At 40.1% G+C, this 20020-nt stretch overlaps 1 protein-coding gene across 5 annotated transcripts; it reads left to right on the top strand.

The window, feature by feature from the left end:
* Window positions 1-377: 377 nt before the first annotated feature.
* Window positions 378-19297, top strand: thbs2a (thrombospondin 2a). 5 transcript variants are annotated; one of them, XM_034898450.1, is made up of 24 exons: window positions 1084-1425; window positions 1810-1878; window positions 2125-2678; window positions 3131-3215; window positions 6035-6234; window positions 7523-7663; window positions 7762-7855; window positions 8258-8428; window positions 9199-9375; window positions 9699-9872; window positions 10471-10598; window positions 10708-10860; window positions 13023-13241; window positions 13341-13448; window positions 13535-13694; window positions 13784-13902; window positions 13987-14221; window positions 15694-15921; window positions 16047-16318; window positions 16396-16493; window positions 16711-16850; window positions 17500-17530; window positions 17895-17932; window positions 17964-19297. In XM_034898450.1, the coding sequence occupies exons 1-23, from the start codon at window positions 1419-1421 to the stop codon at window positions 17896-17898; spliced, it is 3567 nt and encodes a 1188-aa protein (XP_034754341.1). In that variant the 5' UTR covers window positions 1084-1418; the 3' UTR covers window positions 17899-17932; window positions 17964-19297. The 5 variants fall into 5 exon arrangements, with proteins under 5 accessions (XP_034754342.1, XP_034754341.1, XP_034754340.1 ...); XM_034898451.1 differs by lacking the exon at window positions 1084-1425 and adding an exon at window positions 378-567 and having other exon boundaries at window positions 17895-19297; XM_034898449.1 differs by having other exon boundaries at window positions 17895-19297.
* Window positions 19298-20020: the final 723 nt, after the last annotated feature.

Genomic DNA, 20020 nt, shown 5'->3' with positions numbered 1-20020 from the left:
AGATGTTGATGATTCATGATTTAAAAGAGTCATATTCAATCAAATTAAAACCCATCTTGCAAAACTACAACTGACAGATTCACCACCTCTAAGTCTGTGGAGCATTTACATTTTTTCCACCCTTGACAGTTTTAATGTGATGTTCTCTCTGGTCACTTCGGAATGCTTTCACCATCAGTGAGCATCGTTATATTCTTGTATGTCTGACTAACCGTTCACTACTGTTTCTAATTTATGTCAGGTTAGTTAATCCATGTTGTTGAAAAGCAGGATCCCCATTTATTAAGAAACTGTCTGCGCTTCAGCCACTTTTTTCCTCTAAATGGAATGCACGTTTCCAATTGACGCAAACCATCTCTAAGTCGTATCCTATTGGTACACTTAGGGTTACCCACATCCAGAGCTACGATCCCTCTACAGGGCTCCAAGAATGAGACGTTCAGTGGCAGTATCAGCTTTTCTTTCCCTGACACTCAGAGGTAAGCCTTGGCAAAAACCTGACAATCTCCAGACACAAGACACTTCTTGCCAGCAAAGTGGAAGCATCCAGTATCTATTGTGTTAGAGGTAATAGTCATGCTTTCTTCTCACATTGCGGGCATACCTGGGATTCTCACTTTGACTTATTGATGTTTTGCAAGTTTTAAATTATAGCACTGCTTCAGTCAAAGTGCTGTTTCAAAATCTTTACTTTTTGCTTGTGTTATTTCTTTAGTAAATAACATTTACGATTCAGGAAAGCTGTGGTCAAAGTTCTGTTTAATACCTCACACATATATGAATGTTTATAAAAACTGCTGTCTTTTATTGTACTTTTAAGAGCACCTAGCCTACTACTCCTACAGCTATTGAATACGTGTATTTTTGGTTTCTTTATCGCCATAACTTTGTACCTTCAGCGTAAAAAAAAAGCCCACTCCCCCCCACCTCCCTTCCCCAGTGAAAGTGCTTCAGACACGGTGGGAAGGTGGGTTTGATGGGGAGGGGATGGTGGGCATCACTGTTGTGAGAGAGGAAGGGAGGGGTCCACCCCCCCACCCCCCCAGGGGCTCTGTGCGAGCGCGCGGGTAAGAAAATTACGCCATTGGAAGATGATTATGTAACTCTGTCTCTTAACGATCGGTCGCAAATGGTTGAATACCCCAAAAAGTTTGATTGACAGGCTCTCTGCGAGCCTTTATATAAGAGGAGGGAGGTTGTGCCTCATTCAGTCACCGTTGTGCCTAAAGTCCTGCAGGCTGTGGATGTAGTGAACCAAAGTGGACTTTACGCTTTTTACGCACGAGGTTTACAGGAGATACCATTTCTCATTTATTTAATCATCGGCTTTCCCCCCTACCCCCCAACCCCCGATTTCCCTTTTTTTTAATTTTTGAGTTGTCGGATATCTGACTGAATCTACAAAATTAAGACAGTATATGCCAGGTAAGGACGTGGACGGCACTTTTTCTTGTTGTAGTTTTCTCTGTGAAGATTTGAGAGAATTCACCAGCGCTGCGTATTGAGTAATTCATTACCTGTTGATTGAGAACACTTCAAAAGAGTTAAGCGATTTTATTCCTCAACAGTCAACAGGCTACAAAACAGTCTACATGCGATGCTGTGAACAGTAGATATATTATAGCGGAACAGTAGTTAAATAGATTAGTATTTTTCTTCTATTCTAACATTGTTATCTCCCGATTTGTTCCATTGAATTATTCACTGAGCAGTGCATAAACTCGACTGCAAACTCAACATTTGAGATGGACCCAGTGTGTCGGAAAAAAGACAAAAACTAATAATAAACCAACATTTATGTTTTTGAAGGAGATATGATACTCAGGAGAAGCCTCTTCTTGCTCTTATCCTTTTATTTCCTCCACGCATTACCACAAGGTAAGTGGAACACTTGTTAATGACTGTAATGCTGACTGATAATAATGATCAAAGTTATTGATATGATTGCTATTATTATTCAAGGTAACTCAATTCTAGAAGTCCCACTAACTTCAGGGACAATCATCCAGTGAAGTTTTTCCATTTGTTTGCCATTGGCCCTTGTTCCTTTGTCTTATGGCTTATGAACTCTAATTATGGAGTATGTCTTACATATCTGTCCATATGCATGGGTCTGATTTGTAGATGGTGAGCAGGAGGACGAGACATCATTTGACTTGTTTGAAATCACCCAAATCACTCGCAAGACTCTGGGGGCCAAACAGTTCCGGGGTCAAGACTCAGATGCCCCTGCTTACCGCTTCATACGCTTCGACCACCTGCCTCCAGTGAGCCCCCCCATACTTAAACAAATACTACGTCAGATCCAAAACAATGAGGGCTTTGTGTTTGTGGCCAGCATACGCCAGGACCGGGCCTCGAGGGGTACCCTGATTGGTTTAGAAGGCCCTGATGGTAGGCGGCAGTTTGAGATTGTATCCAACGGACGGGCAAACACTCTGGACCTAGCATACTGGGTGGACGGCTCCCAGAATGTGGTTTCATTTGAGGATGTGGACCTGTCTGACTCACAGTGGAAGAATATCACACTTCATGTTCATGGGGAGAATGCAAACCTGTTTGTAGGCTGCAGCCTGATAGACGGCTTCATCCTGGATGAGCCTTTCTATGAGCACCTGCAGGCAGAGGGAAGCCGAATGTATGTGGCAAAGGGATCCACGAGGGAAAACCACTTCAGGGTAAGACAGCGACTACAGCCTAGCTAGACACAGATCTCCCATTTGGAATCTTTACTTTAGTCCTTGTGTGTGTTTTCTAGCTGAGCTTGCCGAGTTTCATGACCCTATACTATTTTGTCATCTCTCATAACTTACATGAAACTGTATTCCTAACTAAGCTTATCATAAAATCTCAGTTTAACAAAAGTACAGATGAGCATACTCCCTCTTTAAAGTGTGGCAGAAAGGCTTAGTGTTGCTCTGGTCTTCCTGTGTGGAAAAGATTCCAATGGTAGTTTCAAAATAAGACTCCAAATGTAGTTTCAAATTGTCCCTTGTGTTTAAAATTCAACAAGGTCAAGAGTGAAAGTATTTGTCTGACTGTTTCCCATGTCCTGTTAGACTAGTAGCCCGTATGTCGTATGTCCCTTCTGAAATATGTAAAAGAGAACCATATTTACCTTACCACACAGGGCCTCATGCAGAATGTGCGTTTAATCTTCGACACCCCAGTGGAAGATGTCCTGGTGAGCAGAGACTGTGAGGTCCCTAAACAAGGTAAGAGTGGATTTTCTTTTTGTGGTTTTATTTAAATGTTTAATCCAGCATTCACCCAAAGGTTTCCGGCCATACTCGAGCAGGGGGAACAATTTCTATTTGTGTGATTTTTACAAGCCGAATGATGAGTCAAAATAATTATATTTGCTAACTGTTTCAAGCCCAATACATGGCAGATGGGACTGGAAAACTCTTTCACATGCACGCCTCAAAAGCCTGGTGTCTTTGTTTTTTTAAGTATCAGTCATAGAAACTTTCCAGAACAAACAGTTTAGCATTCTCAGTTAACTCCCTTTGTATGACTTAAGCTTTTTTTTAGTTTTTTTTGTTAGCGGGTCAAGAAATTTGCAGATTTGATATGTGGCAAGATCTCCCACCATTACTTCATGTTTACGGAAACAGCAGTGTCGATGCAGTGGCTTGAGGTCGAGCAGTGTGCGTGGTGAACAAAAGGAGATACAGATGCTTACATTTATTTCCATTGGCAGTAGATTTGTAGATAATGCTCTGGGAAAGAAAATAGAAATGAGAAAGTAAATGCTATACTGCAGAGCAGGGAGCTTCCACTTCCAGCTGCACACACACACACACACACACACACACACACACACACAAACACACACACACACACACACACACACACACACACACACACACACACACACATACACACACGCACACAAAATGAAGTCATAAATTGGCTGATTGGGTTGCTTTTCTCAGCTGGAGCTTTTCTCTCATGAGGAGTAGGACCTGTTGATATTTAGCAATGGCTCGCACGAAAAGCGACTGCAACTAAAAAGATACAGATACAGAATCATCATTTCCAACAAAGCTAAAGGTTCACCAGATCTGGAAACACACATACAAAGCAAATCCAAATGCAGTGTGCGTGTTTGTGCGGTTGTTGCATTTCTGTCGCCACAAGCAGTGTTGAATTCCAGCTGAATGAGTTTATTTGTTTAACAAATGTCACCCAGGCCTGGAGGTTTTCTGCCTGCTGGCTGGTACCAGTCAAGGCTCTGCCCTGGTAGCAATTCCAATGCCAAAAGTAAAATCATAAACCTCATACACCCACACAACCCACGCTCATAAAAACTGTCATGTTGAACATTAATGAGCAGAATTTAAACTACCCAAGGTTTTTGCTCTTTTTTTTAATTCTTTCCTCTATCTGCTTTGAGAAAATAAGAGAATCTATCAGGGAGAGGAGAATGTGTAAATGCTTTCACAGACAAGCTCGCGCAAGTTCACATGCACACACGGCGTGAAGCCCTCCTGAGATTTCGATGAATCTAGCAGACTGGAAAGGAAAGTAAACATAGCATTGGCTACAATGGGACATCATTGGGTAATTTGGATGACTACTTGATTTAGAGTCCCCCAGTCTACTATTAATCTTCACCAATTCACATAGCAAGATCCAAACCAGTTGAAGATAGGTGCTATGCTTTGGAGTTTTGATATGTGTGTTGTGTGTTTTTTTTTCGGCATCACGCAGTCATAAAGCTCATCATGATGTCACTGAAATTCAGTGATTTGTGATACAAATTGGGCAAATACATTGAGGGAGTGTAAAGGATTTCAATCAGGAGAGACTGTTGCCGATATGTAAAGATGTATTGTACATAAGAATAAAATGAAATGTACAGCATCTTTGGGGGTTAGACTCCTTCGTTAATTTGTTTTTAAAGTGGTGGAAAAGCCTAACATATTCCTTCAGATGGAGCCTTTACACTGGTGATGGTGGAAAAGAAACCCGGAGACCGAACGAAGGAGCTGGCTGCCAGAAAGGGACTCAGGCAGCCGTGGTTGATGACCAGAGCTGGAAGGGGAGGAAGAGGGTTGCACATTTGACTGAAAAGACAGCTGATAGCAAGAGAGAAGACATTCCAAGCAGGATGTCGTTGTGGAATTGGATCATGAATTTTGTGGGCAATTTTGGTTGGCTTACTAAAAAGTGGATGCCTCTTAACAGCTGAATAGTTTTAGGAAGAAATAGCGGTGATTGACGTTATTTAGAAGTCTTCCTGAAAGAATTTGCTCTGAGCTCCATTAGATGCCCATTATTATCACACGATTTAAAGCAAACTGCCCTACAAAAGATCCCCCATCCTGTCTATGTTGTACAACGATCACAGCTGGTAGACACGTTACTCTTCCAGATTGCGCACAGAAGACTCATCATTTAGCCCTTCAGACAACCCTGTGGTTTAAGATTGCATTCCTATCATGCACTGAAAGAGAAGACTTTCTCCTGTTAGTAATGAAGGATAAATGCTCTGACTTTAGGGATTTTCACACACTTTGGTCTGGACTGTGCTGACATCTAGACAAGAGTTTCTCTAGTTCCCGTGCTACCGATCAGCTGTAAGGACAAGATCGTTAGCTTTACAGGCTCCTTGTCAATCCATCTGTGTGGTCACTCCGGTCTCTTAAGAGCATACTATAAGTGTCCACTTCTCCCAAAAGTCTGTAGAGATTTATGACAACGGTGTGGTTTCTCGTCACTCCAGGAACACCCAGATTTCTCAATCCCTTCTGTCATCTCTAGTGGTTAGATTTACTGCCACCATTTCAAACAGATACATTTTTTCAAATCAAACACATGCTGACTGAACATCTGTTTTTTGGAACACAATAAACATTGTAATCACCGCATTGTTGTGATCTTTTTGCCTGCTACAGGAAAACAGGAAATCACTCTGTTCCCTGATCAGAGTCCTTGTGTTTCAATCGTCATGTCTTTTAAATGTGTTTTCCATCACCAGTGTTGCTTGCTAATTTATCCTGATGTCTCTTTTTTTTTACCCTTCTAGATGATGCCAATATTGTAAGCGAGAGCACAGAAATTGTGGATGTGAGTCCCTCAATCACTACAAACATCATCGGTCAGAAGACAGATGATCTGGGCGCAGATATGTGTGAACGCTCCTGCGAGGAACTTAGCACCATGTTCCAGGAGCTCAAAGGCCTACGTGTTGTCGTCAGCAACCTGATTGATGGCTTGCAAAAAGTGGTAAGTTAGAAGTGACATAGTGTAAATCACTTTGATTGTGTTAGACAAGCTACTACCTGTTTCGCTGTGCTTTATAGGCCAATTTCAGTGATAAGGGTAAAATTCGTAAAATCTGTTTTTGTACATGGGAAGGAAATCAACATTTCAGAGAAAATTGATATTTTAGGGAAACATATGAAACAATTCTCAGTGTGGCAGCCAGGAGGTTTAAGGGTTGATAAAGGTTACTAGGTAACCTACATTGGTTTGAAAGCAAACAGTAAGTAGCTGCAGACGTGTCAGACTGATTTTATGACATGTTACATGTGGATATAGGAAGTGTTTCCCTGGCAGCAATGGGGTCCAGTCTAATGTCTGGCTGTGTTTAAACAGTCCATGTGTTTCCTCTGGGAGGCTCCCAGCAATAAGAGTCTGGGCATGAACCTTGGGAGAAAGAAAAAAAGGCTGGGATAAGAAGGGTCCCTGAGGCTCTTCCAGACCGAGTGGTGTCTGAGATTCTAGTGCTGCACACTACTGCCTCCCTATTCGACGGGAGGATGCACACACACACACACACACAAACTAACACAAACCTTTGGCAGTAGTTTATCGACTGACAGCTTCTAAGTGTTCAGGAGTCCAGCCAGAGATCCCTTGATCTCCAGTTGGGTTAGAGGTTGCATTGTGCGTTACTAAACAGCACTTTTAAAGGGCTGTTTTCCTAGAAACATTATGAAATTAATTATATATAGTCTGCAATTTGGAGTAATGATAAGCACATTTTGAAATTTCGTTTAGGTGTATTTTTTTGTTTTAATTTACAAATCGATCATTCTTTCCGGTCCGTTGAAGTGTTCTCCAGCTTCTTTACCCTCCTTAAAGAAAGATGTTGCATAATCCTTTGGAGGTGTCCACGTCAGACCTTTACTTAACTGGAGAGGGACAGAAAAGTTAATTGAAAGTGTGGTAGAATGCTACACCTGACCTTTAATTATTATAATATGTAATGTGGTGGTTGTGGTTCTTAGCGAGCGATGTTTGTGCTTAAACTTGACTGGTTTTCAACATAAGTAATCTTACTTCTATATGAGTAATACTTATGTGAGAAACAGTGCTTCCACTGCAGCAGGGTGTACTAATCCTCTTTCCACCTGGTGAAAACATGGTCTCTTAATAGAATCAGCTTGTCAGCAGGTGTATACCTTCAAATACTCCATGGAATGCAGCGTACCTTTATCATGAGTGTGTCCTAATCGTTTCTGACTGATTTCTTTGCTGACTGCAAATCTGTCGGTTATTGTATGTTCAGACTGAGGAGAACACAGTCATGAAGGAGGCCCTTGGGAGGATGAAGAACTCTAAAGAGAAAAACATGTGCTGGCAGGATGGCCGCCTGTTTGATGATAAGGAAGACTGGGTTGTAGACAGCTGCACCAAATGTACCTGCCAGGTAGTAGGCTACCATGTTATATGGAAATATATATAAATATATACAGATGTATTATGAATGTCAATGACCCTGATATCTCTAATATTAATTGATGGCAGGAGTCCAAGATTGTGTGTCACCAAATTACATGCCCCGCTGTGGCCTGTGCAAGCCCGTCATTTATCGATGGTGATTGCTGCCCAGTCTGTATGCGTAAGTAGTCGAAACCTTCTTTTAGCCAATGCAACCAGCATATAAACACAATTATAATATATATATATATATATATATATTTTTAAAATGAATGGTTCTATATGCCATAAAAAAACAATGTTCCTCACATATTGAATTTTAAATACCACAGGACTGTTGCAGGCAGTTTGTCTTTGTGAGCGACCCACATATTTATTGGTCAAAATAGAAGACACTCAGAGTGGCAACTGTGTTTTTTTTTAATAAGGTCATGATAAATGGCTGACATAAAGAATAAAAACAGTGCAGTCATGATCCTCTGCTAGTACTTGTATTATTCAGTTTTAACATTGAGCAGAAACGAAGTGTTTCTTATGCAGAACAAGGAATAACATGTTGACGTTTGTGCTTTTACTTTTTCAGCTAAAGACAGTGAGGATGGCTGGTCCCCCTGGTCAGAGTGGACAGAGTGCACAGTCACCTGCGGGATAGGAACTCAACAGAGGGGTCGGTCTTGTGATGCAACCAGCAACCCCTGCACTGGACCATCTATTCAGACCCGCAAGTGCAGCCTGGGCAAATGTGACAGCCGTGGTGAGGATGTTTAAAAAAATCTCCTGACACTTCATTTAAATAAATAGAAGTAACAAGTAGCTACACCCTTAGCGCTGGGATAATATATTGATCAAAATATGCATCTGCCATTGCTACAACTATACAATAATCTGAAACAAATAACACTATGACATATGGGAGGAAGGAACATGATGGAAAAACTGAGTAAAATATGAGAGGAGATACCCCAAAAGTACAAAAGACCAAGTTCACACCTCCATAAATCTGTTGAAAATTGATCCATCTGACTGAGGTTAAATCGCAGGGCTAGCAGGGTCTGCCCAGTCAAAGTTACTCCCAAATACATCACTGACTGAGAGGGTGTACCACAGTGCAATGACCCACCACTGCCTGCCATGCAAAAATACCAAATATTAATGATCAATAGCTGTACTATATATGTTTGAGGGGGATGCAGAAATTGATGAATTATGTGTTTGATAAATTGTGGGATTGTCATGTGTTATTCCTTGCAGCTAACATTACTCTACATCTGTATGATTGACTGAATCAATCTAACCACTGGAGGATAGTTTGCCCACAATGACATAAATACTGGCGTAAGCATCTTAGAACATCTTTGAAAGTGAGCCATGATCGCCAGCATTGCATAATGTTTACTTGTAGAAAATGTGGTGTCCATTTTTTTTTGCTTTTGCAAATTATATATGTCTGTAACTATTTGACTGAGTGGAAATCTAGAGGATAATACGTGACATGTGTTTTGGTGTTTGATGTTTGAAACCCAGTTCGGCAGGATGGAGGGTGGAGTTTGTGGTCACCGTGGTCGTCCTGCTCAGGGACCTGTGGAGAAGGACAGATCACCAGGATACGACACTGCAATGCTCCCGTGCCACAACTGGGGGGTAAAGACTGCGAGGGAAGTGGGAGAGAGACTCAGCGCTGCACTGCCAAGCCCTGCCCTAGTGAGTATTTCCGCCTATTCGCGGAACACTCAAAAGCAGCTTTTCCAGTGAAGCAGCATCCGTATCAAACAACCAGACTTTATTGTGCCTCATGGCTCCCCCATGGTAACATTCTCCATGTGTTTTGGACTGGCCTCTTGTAAATCAGTTATTTTCTCTTGTAGTATTAAGTTCAATGCTTCTGACTCTCTGGCCATGTTTTGGATTTGAGACTTTTATGTGGACTAATTTGTATCAAGAAGAAATTAATTAAAATGTTTGTGGAAGGTAATGCTTTATTTTAAAAAATTAACCGCTGAAACTCTTTCTCTGTATCCTTTTAGTTGATGGTGGTTGGGGTCCTTGGTCTCCATGGGCAATCTGTTCAGCAACATGTGGAGGAGGAGTCAAAAGTCGGGCACGTGTGTGCAACAGCCCTGAACCTGAGCACGGTGGCAGGAAGTGTATTGGGGAGGCCGTTGACAGTGACAGCTGTAACAAAAAAGCCTGTCCTATTGGTGAGCACCAGCCACTCTACATTAGCCATGCAAGCGACAAGGTCTAGGGATCTCAATGTCAGTTGGTTAGTCCACAACGTTGGTCCAGACTGAATTATCTGAACAACTACTGGATAGATTGCTATGCATATTGTATGCAATTGGTAATTTATATCCTGTACATACATACACGTACATACACGATACATTTATTTTGATACCGAACATGGTAATCAATATACCTGCTAAACACCACCATGTTAACCCCTATAGACCTCATGTTATGCCCAACTTTACAGCAGAATAAAGAATGTTTACGGCTTAGTATGTTCCTATTATTACATTATTACATTATATTCAGGCTTAAAGTTTTGCATAATTAAGGAAATTCTGCTTTGAGTTACACGTGGGCTGCCATCACAGGAGGCGAGCATAGTCTGTGGGCTTAATGTGGCCAGCTTTAGCTCCTACACGCTCCAGCTCTGCCCATTTCGGGATAAGCTTTCAACACTGCCTAGATGGCAATGGCCAAAATCCTATGGGTCACATCTCAGAGACTACATCCATATTTTATACAGTCTATGGTTTTATCCATTCTTGTCATCTAAATTCCTTACAGATGGCTGTCTGTCCAACCCATGCTTTGGGGGTGTGGATTGCAACAGCTCTCCAGATGGATCCTGGGAATGTGGCCCATGCCCTACTGGTTTCCGTGGAAATGGTACCCACTGTGAAGACATCAATGAGGTAAAAGTTCTTGTTTTTCTTATGTGCATGAAGCAGACAAGTATTTAAGATTTGACTGATGTCATTATTTCTCTGCATTTTACTGATACCTTTTATTCCTTCCCCCCAGTGTGACATGGTTACTGATGTTTGCTACAAAGTGAGTGGAATGCAGCGCTGCGTCAACACCGATCCAGGTTTCCACTGCCTGCCCTGTCCGAAGCGCTACAAGGGCACTCAGCCTTTTGGTATGGGTGTGGAGGCTGCCAAAAAGAACAAACAGGTGAGTTAAAGTTACTGTCATTCAGTGCCAATAATCAACTATTGATTGGATGTCATTCAAACAGAGTGAAATCAAAATACAGTAAAATCTATTAAAGATGGAAGCAGCTCAGGTATGGGGTGCTGTTTGTAAAACAGCTCAAGATGAAAATAACAACATTTTGTCACATTTAGCTTCAGACAATGTTTAAAAAACTAGTATGAATTTTTGAAGGTCACTTTTTTGAACATTTACAATAATATTTGTCAACTTAGAGATCTTTTAAATAGTTAAATCCAAATATTAAATGTACCCCTCAATGATGAATGTTAAATATAAATGCTAAATCTAAATCTAAATGTTAAATTTAAATCTAAATCTAAATGTTATTATAGCCAGCCACGAGGGGATCACTTTAACTTGCCTTTTGTGGCCTTGAGGCAGTTGCTGTTTCTGTTGAAAAATGTTGTATAGCTGCTGGGAAGGTTCTGCCGTCGTTCTCGGCTAACGCCGATTCGTTGGACATTTGCAGAGCGATCATGGCCAACAGTACCGTACCTGGTATCTCTTTAAATACAGTTTCTCCAAACGTGTTTATTATTTTAGGTAGTTATTATCACAATAATACACGTCCAAGTATCCATTTCCCCGGATGAGATGGTTTTTATTCGTTATTTGACACTATAAACACGCACTGACCCCCTTAAGCTTTTATTTTGGTACTTCCGGTTACCGGCATTTTGAATTTGCATAGGCCTATTATGTAAATATTACGTTTTACCCGAAACATTTAGATTTAACAATTAGATTTATCATTTAACATTTAGATTTAACATTTGGATTGAACATTTAGGTTTAACATTTACATTGAACATTTACATTTAGATTTAAGTTTAACATTTAGATTTAGATATAACATATAGGTGTAACATTCAATATTTGGATTTAACTATTTAAAACATCTCTAAGTTTACCAGTATTGTTGTAAATGTGCAAAAAAGTGACCCTCAAAAATGTATACCAGTTTTTTAAATGTTGTCTGAAGCTAAATGTGACAAAGTGTTGCCGTCATTTTCATTGTAATCCGCTTTACAAACGGCATCCCATACCCAGGTGGTACATAAGCCTTATTCTTGCAGTAAAAGTCTTTACACAGCGTTAGAGGGGAGGCCACCATATAGGAATGTGACTCACCTTGATCCAGTATCAGCCAGCAGTAGAGGGAGGAGAGTTGGGCAACTCTTAACAACAAACACATGTTACACATCTCTGTAACTTTCATTGTAAGATCAGAGGCAGATTGCAACTGTATTTTAACTGTAGATGTTGACTGGATCAGTGCTTTTATTTAAGTAAAATGGTGTGAAGTTTCTTTCTTAACTTTGGCTATACCAACTCAATCAACAGCTCAGTATTTCCACCGTAACAGTATCACAGGTTATACAACATGCCATATGTTTCAAATGAATTATTTGATTGGAACACACTTTTCTGCTCCCTTGTGATCACTGAATTCACAGACTCCCTGGAAAACAGAAAAACTTGCCATGCCACTTTGACCGGCCCTTGCATAACATCCCTTGAGAGCTATTTTGTCACTCTTTGGCCTCTGCAGCTGCTTGTCTTTGATACGATGCCCCAATTTCACTAATTGATTTAGGAAAAAGGGGAATTGTGTCATCGCTGGCATTAAGGGGGCTCCATTTCACAGTTGTTTTACAGTATCTTGCTGTCACTCACTGCTCTATGAGCTCATGGAGTGACATCCAAACTGCAGTTATGTTCATCCTCTGGTAATGAGTGGCAGCTGCGAATACCTTGTGCTGCAATAAATGGGTAACAGCGGGTCGTAGTGGGATGTATGTTGAATTAAGTGGGATTTCATGAAATTAACTGTGCCCAGAAGTCCCTGGACTTTGGCTCTGCCAACATCTCACCTTTAACCTGTCACTTTGGTTTGTAGTAGCACTTTGGGGTGGCTTTCCAAAACGAAAGCTACAAGGAGTCATGGTAAGATAAGTAGTCCTTAATTTAATCATGTCATCAGAAGCTGATAAGATAAAAACATGTCAAACACTAATGACAGGGGCATGGAGGGCCTGTTGGTTCTGGGCAGATCCACTGCCCTTGATGTTGGACGAGGTCTCATAATACATTTCCATCTGCTCTGTTTTTCTCTTTAGGTGTGTGAGCCAGAGAACCCATGCAAGGACAAGACCCACAACTGTCACAAATATGCTGAATGCATCTACATCAGCCACTTCAGTGACCCTATGTACAAGTGTGAGTGCAAGACTGGTTATGCTGGAGAAGGCTTCATTTGTGGAGAAGACTCAGACTTGGATGGTTGGCCCAATCAGAACCTTGTGTGTGGTGCCAACGCCACATATCACTGCAAGAAGGTATTTTATTAAACTCTATCACATTTTTGACATAGCCTATCCTGCAGTGATTATAAACTTATTTTATCTGTAAAAAATATCTTACTACCACTATTTTAGGATAACTGCCCTAGCCTTCCCAACTCTGGACAAGAAGACTTTGACAAAGACGGTCAAGGAGATGCTTGTGACAAGGATGACGACAACGATGGAATTCTAGATGAGAGAGTACGAGAGTTTCAACACATTTTATTCTATGATCAAATTCATGATACTTAAATAATTCCCTAACAACTATTTACTTTACTTCACAGGACAACTGCCCCCTACTTTACAATCCTCGCCAGTTTGACTTTGACAAGGATGAAGTTGGAGACCGCTGCGACAACTGTCCCTATGAACACAACCCTGCTCAAATAGACACCGACAACAATGGAGAAGGGGACGCCTGTGCAGTGGACATTGATGGAGATGGTAAAAAAGCCAAGCCTAAACAGATAAAATACTATAATTTTTGTATTTAAATTCCTTAATAAAAGTCATCAACCACCCTTTTTCCTCAGAAATTCTGAATGAGAGCGACAACTGCCCCTATGTGTATAACACTGAGCAGAAGGACACTGACATGGATGGAGTTGGTGACCAGTGTGACAACTGTCCATTGTTGCACAACCCTGACCAGGTACCATATCACACTACATATAATGACACATTTCAGAACAGTTGATACAGGAAGTGCTCACCTCTGTCTGTATTTATCCAACAGACAGACATAGACAATGACCTGGTTGGAGATCAGTGTGACAATAACCAGGACATTGATGAGGATGGCCATCAGAACAACCTGGACAACTGTCCATATGTGGCCAACTCCAACCAGGCTGACCACGACAAGGATGGCAAAGGAGACGCATGTGACTATGATGATGATGATGATGGTATACCTGACGACAGGGACAACTGCAGACTGACACCCAACGCAGACCAGCTGGACTCTGATGGTGAGGATGTAACATCATGTGTAACTCCAGCTGTTGATTATTTGAATATTTGTCCAGTGGTATGTGCACTGTGTTAAGCAGTAATGGAGAAAGGTTCCTACTCAACTACAAATAACTTGCCTGCGTCAATAGTAAGAAAACATAAAAATTCTCAGAAGTCAGTTACTAAGTTAGAATAGTATAATTTTGCTGCATGCTATCATAAGACTTGTGAGCTAAAACACAACTAACAACAAACTAATAAATCTGTAACTAGAAGTGTACTTTTTGGCTAATGTAAAATATACTAATATTAGGGATCCAGTTAAGCATTTCAGTTTGTTGGACTGAACAGGTTTAATGCAGCTATATTTTACATGCCAGTTTTGAATGCTATATTTATGAAATTGTAGATGCTCAGATTTGCCATTTTTATGAGCGCTGAAAGGACTTTGTGTTTGTGTGGCCTCAAAATCTGAGATTGAAAGTTTATTCTTGACTTTGGAAACAACAGTTCACAAAATAATCTCACCAATAATGTATCAATTTTTTGTGAATTATCATTAGTTACCTGCCAGCACACATGACGTTGAATATTATTCAGCCTGATGTGAGAGACCTATTGAGACTGTAGCAGAATTTGTCAATCTGGGGATTTATCAATGATCATCTATAGCTAGATTAATAGCTTGCATAATGGCCCAGTGTTTTTGTTTACTTAAAGAGTCTGTCTCCTATGGGCTTCATGCTCGTAGTGCTTTGTACTAGTCATTACTCAGCTTTAGCATGCCTCGTCCCAGATGTTTTCACAGTCAGCAATTAGCTCCACTGCAGTAGGTGTGAAAAATGTTGGTTGGGGAAAAAGTCTGAGTTGGCACGGGTGATGTCATTCTGCATGACTTCAGTGAGCCGCCCAGCCGGGCACACGCCAAGCTGAAGTTTTTATTTCCGTCAAGCTTTGCTCATGATTAATCCACAGTGCCCAATTTAAACAGGGTTACCTGGAGTTTGTACAGTTGTCTGTAATTGGAAACAGACCGCAAATGAGGAGGTCCCTGGACACTGATGCTTTCACAGCTCGTCAGATAGTGTTTATTTGATAGGGTCGTTTTAGCCCCCTAGTGTAATTACAAAGATAATGACAGAAAGCAGCTAGCTACTTCCACGTAGTCGCCTTCAGTTGCCACTGGCGTCCTTTCCACTGTGAGCTTTTGACCTGCAGTCTGGCTCTAATAGACTTCAGACTTCAGATGGTTAAAGCCAGTTTCCTGGGAGGAATTTCTATTTTCCAAATTCCTCTTTAATATCATCTTGTAGGAGCTCCTCAGTACTCACTGCAGTGGGATTTTTATAATGATACATTAGCTGCCATAGAGATTGGAAAATTGGAAAAATTTAAAAAAATAATTTTAAATCATGCATGGCATGTCAAATCATACATGTCTAATGTAAATTAGGTCAAACCAATTTTTTGTATGTAATTTTTTTTACAGGCGATGGAAGAGGGGATGCCTGCAAAGATGACTTTGACAACGACAATATCCCAGATATTCTTGATGTGTGTCCTGAGAACAATGCCATCAGTGTCACAGACTTCAGGAAGTTCCAGATGGTCCACTTGGATCCAAAGGGAACCACTCAAATTGATCCCAACTGGGTGGTCAGACACCAGGGCAAAGAGCTGGTTCAGACTGCCAACTCTGACCCAGGCATTGCAGTAGGTGAGCAGCACTAGTATGTTTACTCTCCAACAACCATTTCCTTTGCTGTTTTTGAAAAGATTTAAAACTCCATTTGGCTGCAGAGCACAAAGATTTAGCATTACGTTTCTTTCATACCATCGCAGGTTTTGACGAGTTCAACGCTGTGGACTTCAGTGGAACAATGTACGTGAACACGGACAGAGATGATGACTATGCAGGCTTTGTGTTTGGCTATCAGTCAAGTGGCCGCTTTTATGTAGTGATGTGGAAGCAGATCACACAGACCTACTGGGAGGACAAGCCCTCCAAAGCATTCGGCATCTCTGGTGTTTCACTCAAAGTCGTCAACTCCACCACTGGAACCGGAGAAAACCTCCGAAATGCTTTGTGGCACACAGGCAACACTGTTGGACAGGTGGGCTGCGGTCTAAATATAATTTGGTCTCTTTTTAAGCCCAAGCAGTATTAAGTGTTTTTAACCATTTCACATAGGTGAGGACTCTGTGGCATGACCCCAAAAACATTGGGTGGAAGGACTACACAGCTTACAGGTGGCATCTCATCCACAGACCAAAGACTGGTTTTATAAGGTAAGAAATGAAGTTGACCAGGAACACCTTTAGTTTTTCTGGCTTAATAAAAGCCACTTTGATTCCAGAACTCAAAAGAGCTACCGCACATATTTAAGTCATTGTATTTAATCACTTTTATCCCTCTATTGCAGTTTTCTTAGATTAAATTCTCTACATTAGTAAGCATCATGATCTCAACACATTAAGAAGTTTTTGTGTGTTCTGTATTTTGTAGGGTCGTGGTCTACGAAGGTAAACAAATCATGGCTGACTCAGGACCAGTTTATGACAAGACGTTTGCCGGAGGAAGGTTAGGCTTGTTTGTCTTCTCGCAAGAGCTGGTGTTCTTCTCCGACCTCAAGTATGAGTGCAGAGGTTAGTACAAACAATTTAATTACTTTAAAGTTCTAACCGTTAATGTTCTGTTTTGTTTTAGAAATAATGATGTGTGCTATGTGTGTGTGCATGTATAATGTTACCTTTCAAATACAGAAACTTTGAAACATTATTCGTAATTCAGAGCACTGAAGGATTCCTACTGTAATACCTACATTTGTCCATGTGGGGAGCTGTTTATGACTCAATTAATGCCTCACAGTTTGAGCAGTTTTATTAATAAGGTTATATTATAAATTAGGACATGATAAACAATTTGATGGGGTTGGGAAGCTAAGTGAAACCTTCCTGCTGCTAAGTGTTAGCTAATGTCCAACAAACATAGACATACATGCAGACATTTTGAAATATTTAACTTGTCCTATGAAGTGTGTAAATGGAATATTCACAGTGTGGTATAAGTGCGATGCAGCAATAATTTAAATTACGTGAACTCAACTGTACATATCGAGGATTTGGGAATGATTTGTGTGTGTTTATTGTATGTATAAGTACGTAATGTGATACACATATATCGCTATGTACAGTGTAGAGTATATATATCAGAAAGTAGGGGGAGAGAACTTTCTCTATCTTTGCATAATGTGGATAAAGTCTTTAAACCTTCAAACTCTTTTTCAAACCTCAGATAAGCCGACGTTGCCAACAGTGTTCATAAGGTAATGGTAGGAGGGTTTTGTGTTGTGTGTTGGCTGAAGCAAAAAAAAAAAAGTACAGTAAATAGTCACGCTATATTTCTGCTTGTCAGCTTGCCCACGTACAATGCCCCAGATGCATTGTAAAAGACCTTGCGTTTTGGTCCAAGGACTTGAGATCTTCTGTTGAGTGCTCAACAGTGGAAAATGAGCCTGCAGCCACTTTTCACAATCACAGCCACAGTTACTTAAGACACGCTTTTTTCTTACTCACACAGCCCACATGTTGCTGCACTCTGGCTCAATGACTGTGCAAATCTCACAGAGTGACCTAGTTTTAATTATTAATGTGGTGTTAATGGAAGCTATTTTCTCGATCTGTCCACAGATAACTGAAACAAGTCTGATAGAAAAAAGAACATCACAAGGCAATAGACAAGCATCTCTCAAAGTAAACATCATGTCATCACTTAATCCATTTGTAAGGTAAATGATACTTTCCATACTGTCCATGCTTTGACTTGATCCATCCACTTGGGAGGCAACCATGGCCGATTCCAGTTTTCCTGTTAACTTATATACATTTCCCATGCTTGGAAAGAGAAACTGATGAGAATGGACGAGTTTAAAAAAAATCTAAAAGCAGATTATCTAATTATAACTTGTGTACCTATGTCTACATTTTAAAGGGTTCATTGTGCAACCACTTACAAGCTGTATATTCTTTTCTACAGTTTCTTGTAACTTGTACGTGGTTTAGTTCTCTATCTTTAATATGTTTCTGTCTGTTTGGGATTAAGAAGCTCATTCATGGCTAACCACAGTGTCTGACAAACATAAACTGTAACCAAAGCATAATCATTTAGTTGTTTCAGGTCCAAATGGTTTCTCATCATTCTTTTCATTCTGAATGTCTTTTTTTATTAATGGGGAACTATTTTAGTAAATGCCAAAGATGTTTATACTAAGTCTGTATTATAATTCCTTTTGTAAATTATTTATGCTCTGCTTATTTGTTTGTTTGCATTTTTTGCTAGAGTTTGTAAATAATTATTTATTTGTTTACACTGACAAAACTCATAATTGAATATCACAAACGTCAAGATAACACATTATAGTACTGCGAGATTTTTAGTCATGCATTTCCTTTACTTGTTAGTTTTTCAAATATTTCACATGAACTGTAGCATAAAGCTTTGGAGAGGTTTTTTAAGTCATCATTAAATACACACAGCATTTGTGTATGTATGTGATAGTAGCTGCCAGAGGAAGTTCATTTGTGTGTGGGTAACAAACAGCCACTGTTTCTTTTCCTGGCTGTCCCGACATGGCTTTATTGTCCTCAAAGTGATATATCCCTGTGATACACTTGGACCAGGTTTTACGTACTTTATGTCTAAATTAGCTTTTAAATTGGGTTGCAAATTGGGCTACTGGCACTGCAGCAAGCCCTCTTTAACGTGTAATGCGTCTACAATGAAAGAAAAATGTAGATCAGTGTTTTCACATAAGTTTTATAGGTAATGAAATGAATTGCAGTTTAAGTGCCTGATTCCTGGTAGATCTAATGTGTGTACCAAGCACCAAGTGACATCACATCAACAGCTGACGGTCTGAGGTTCAGTAGTCAGCCATTGCGTGTGATGGAGTCATGAGGATCAAATACAGTGACACAATTTATACAAATTATTTTTTCATTCATATGTTAGTCACAAATATCACTTTTGGATGTCGATGAAACTTTACAGTGTTGGTTGAAATGGAATCCAGATAAAGTTCTCTAAAAACAAAGTGTGTGAGTGTGTGATTGTATGGATCGAGGACGTGTTGAGAGTTTGCAATGCACCAAATGTAAATTTGTTCTGTATACTTGTTTTGTTAGATATACATTTGTTTTTTTTACAAGCGTAAGATTGTCCTGTCTTATAAATAAATAGTGTGTACACCATTTAGTTGATTACATACAGGAGGATCAAAATGTATCTCATTATAATGTACTATTGAAATAATGCTGTTTAGCCAACATTACACATACTTTACATTATAAATTACTAATTCAATAGGATAAGGATAAGGCTAGTGTTCATCAGACTATCTTTGTTATTATCAACAAATCCCTGGAACAGACCAAATCAAAGATTATACTTTCTGACTAATTTGTTCCTACTGAAGATGTAAAATGTTACTCAAACAGGAGTACATTATACATTTGTTTGGGACTATTTACAGCAGTTTATTAACACAATTTGTGTGGGTTAGTGAGTATTTACAGCAGCAGGAAGGTATTTGTTGAATTGACTTAATATAATCTACAGTGCCCACATTCATGATAATGAAGGAGCATGTCACCCGTGACAACTATGGCTGTTGATGTGCTTTTAAAAATATTGGACAATATAACACACATTAGGCTACAGGTACAAGGAAAATGGGTCTTTATTGTAAGATGTATTCTATTTTATGAATGCAAAAAAACGCAAAAATCTAACTTCAATTCAAGGATGGGTTTGCTCA

The sequence above is a fragment of the Etheostoma cragini genome, chromosome 17, assembly GCF_013103735.1.
Source record: "Etheostoma cragini isolate CJK2018 chromosome 17, CSU_Ecrag_1.0, whole genome shotgun sequence".
In the NCBI taxonomy this organism is placed as follows: Eukaryota; Metazoa; Chordata; class Actinopteri; order Perciformes; family Percidae; genus Etheostoma; species Etheostoma cragini.
This window is presented reverse-complemented; position numbering and strand designations above follow the sequence as displayed.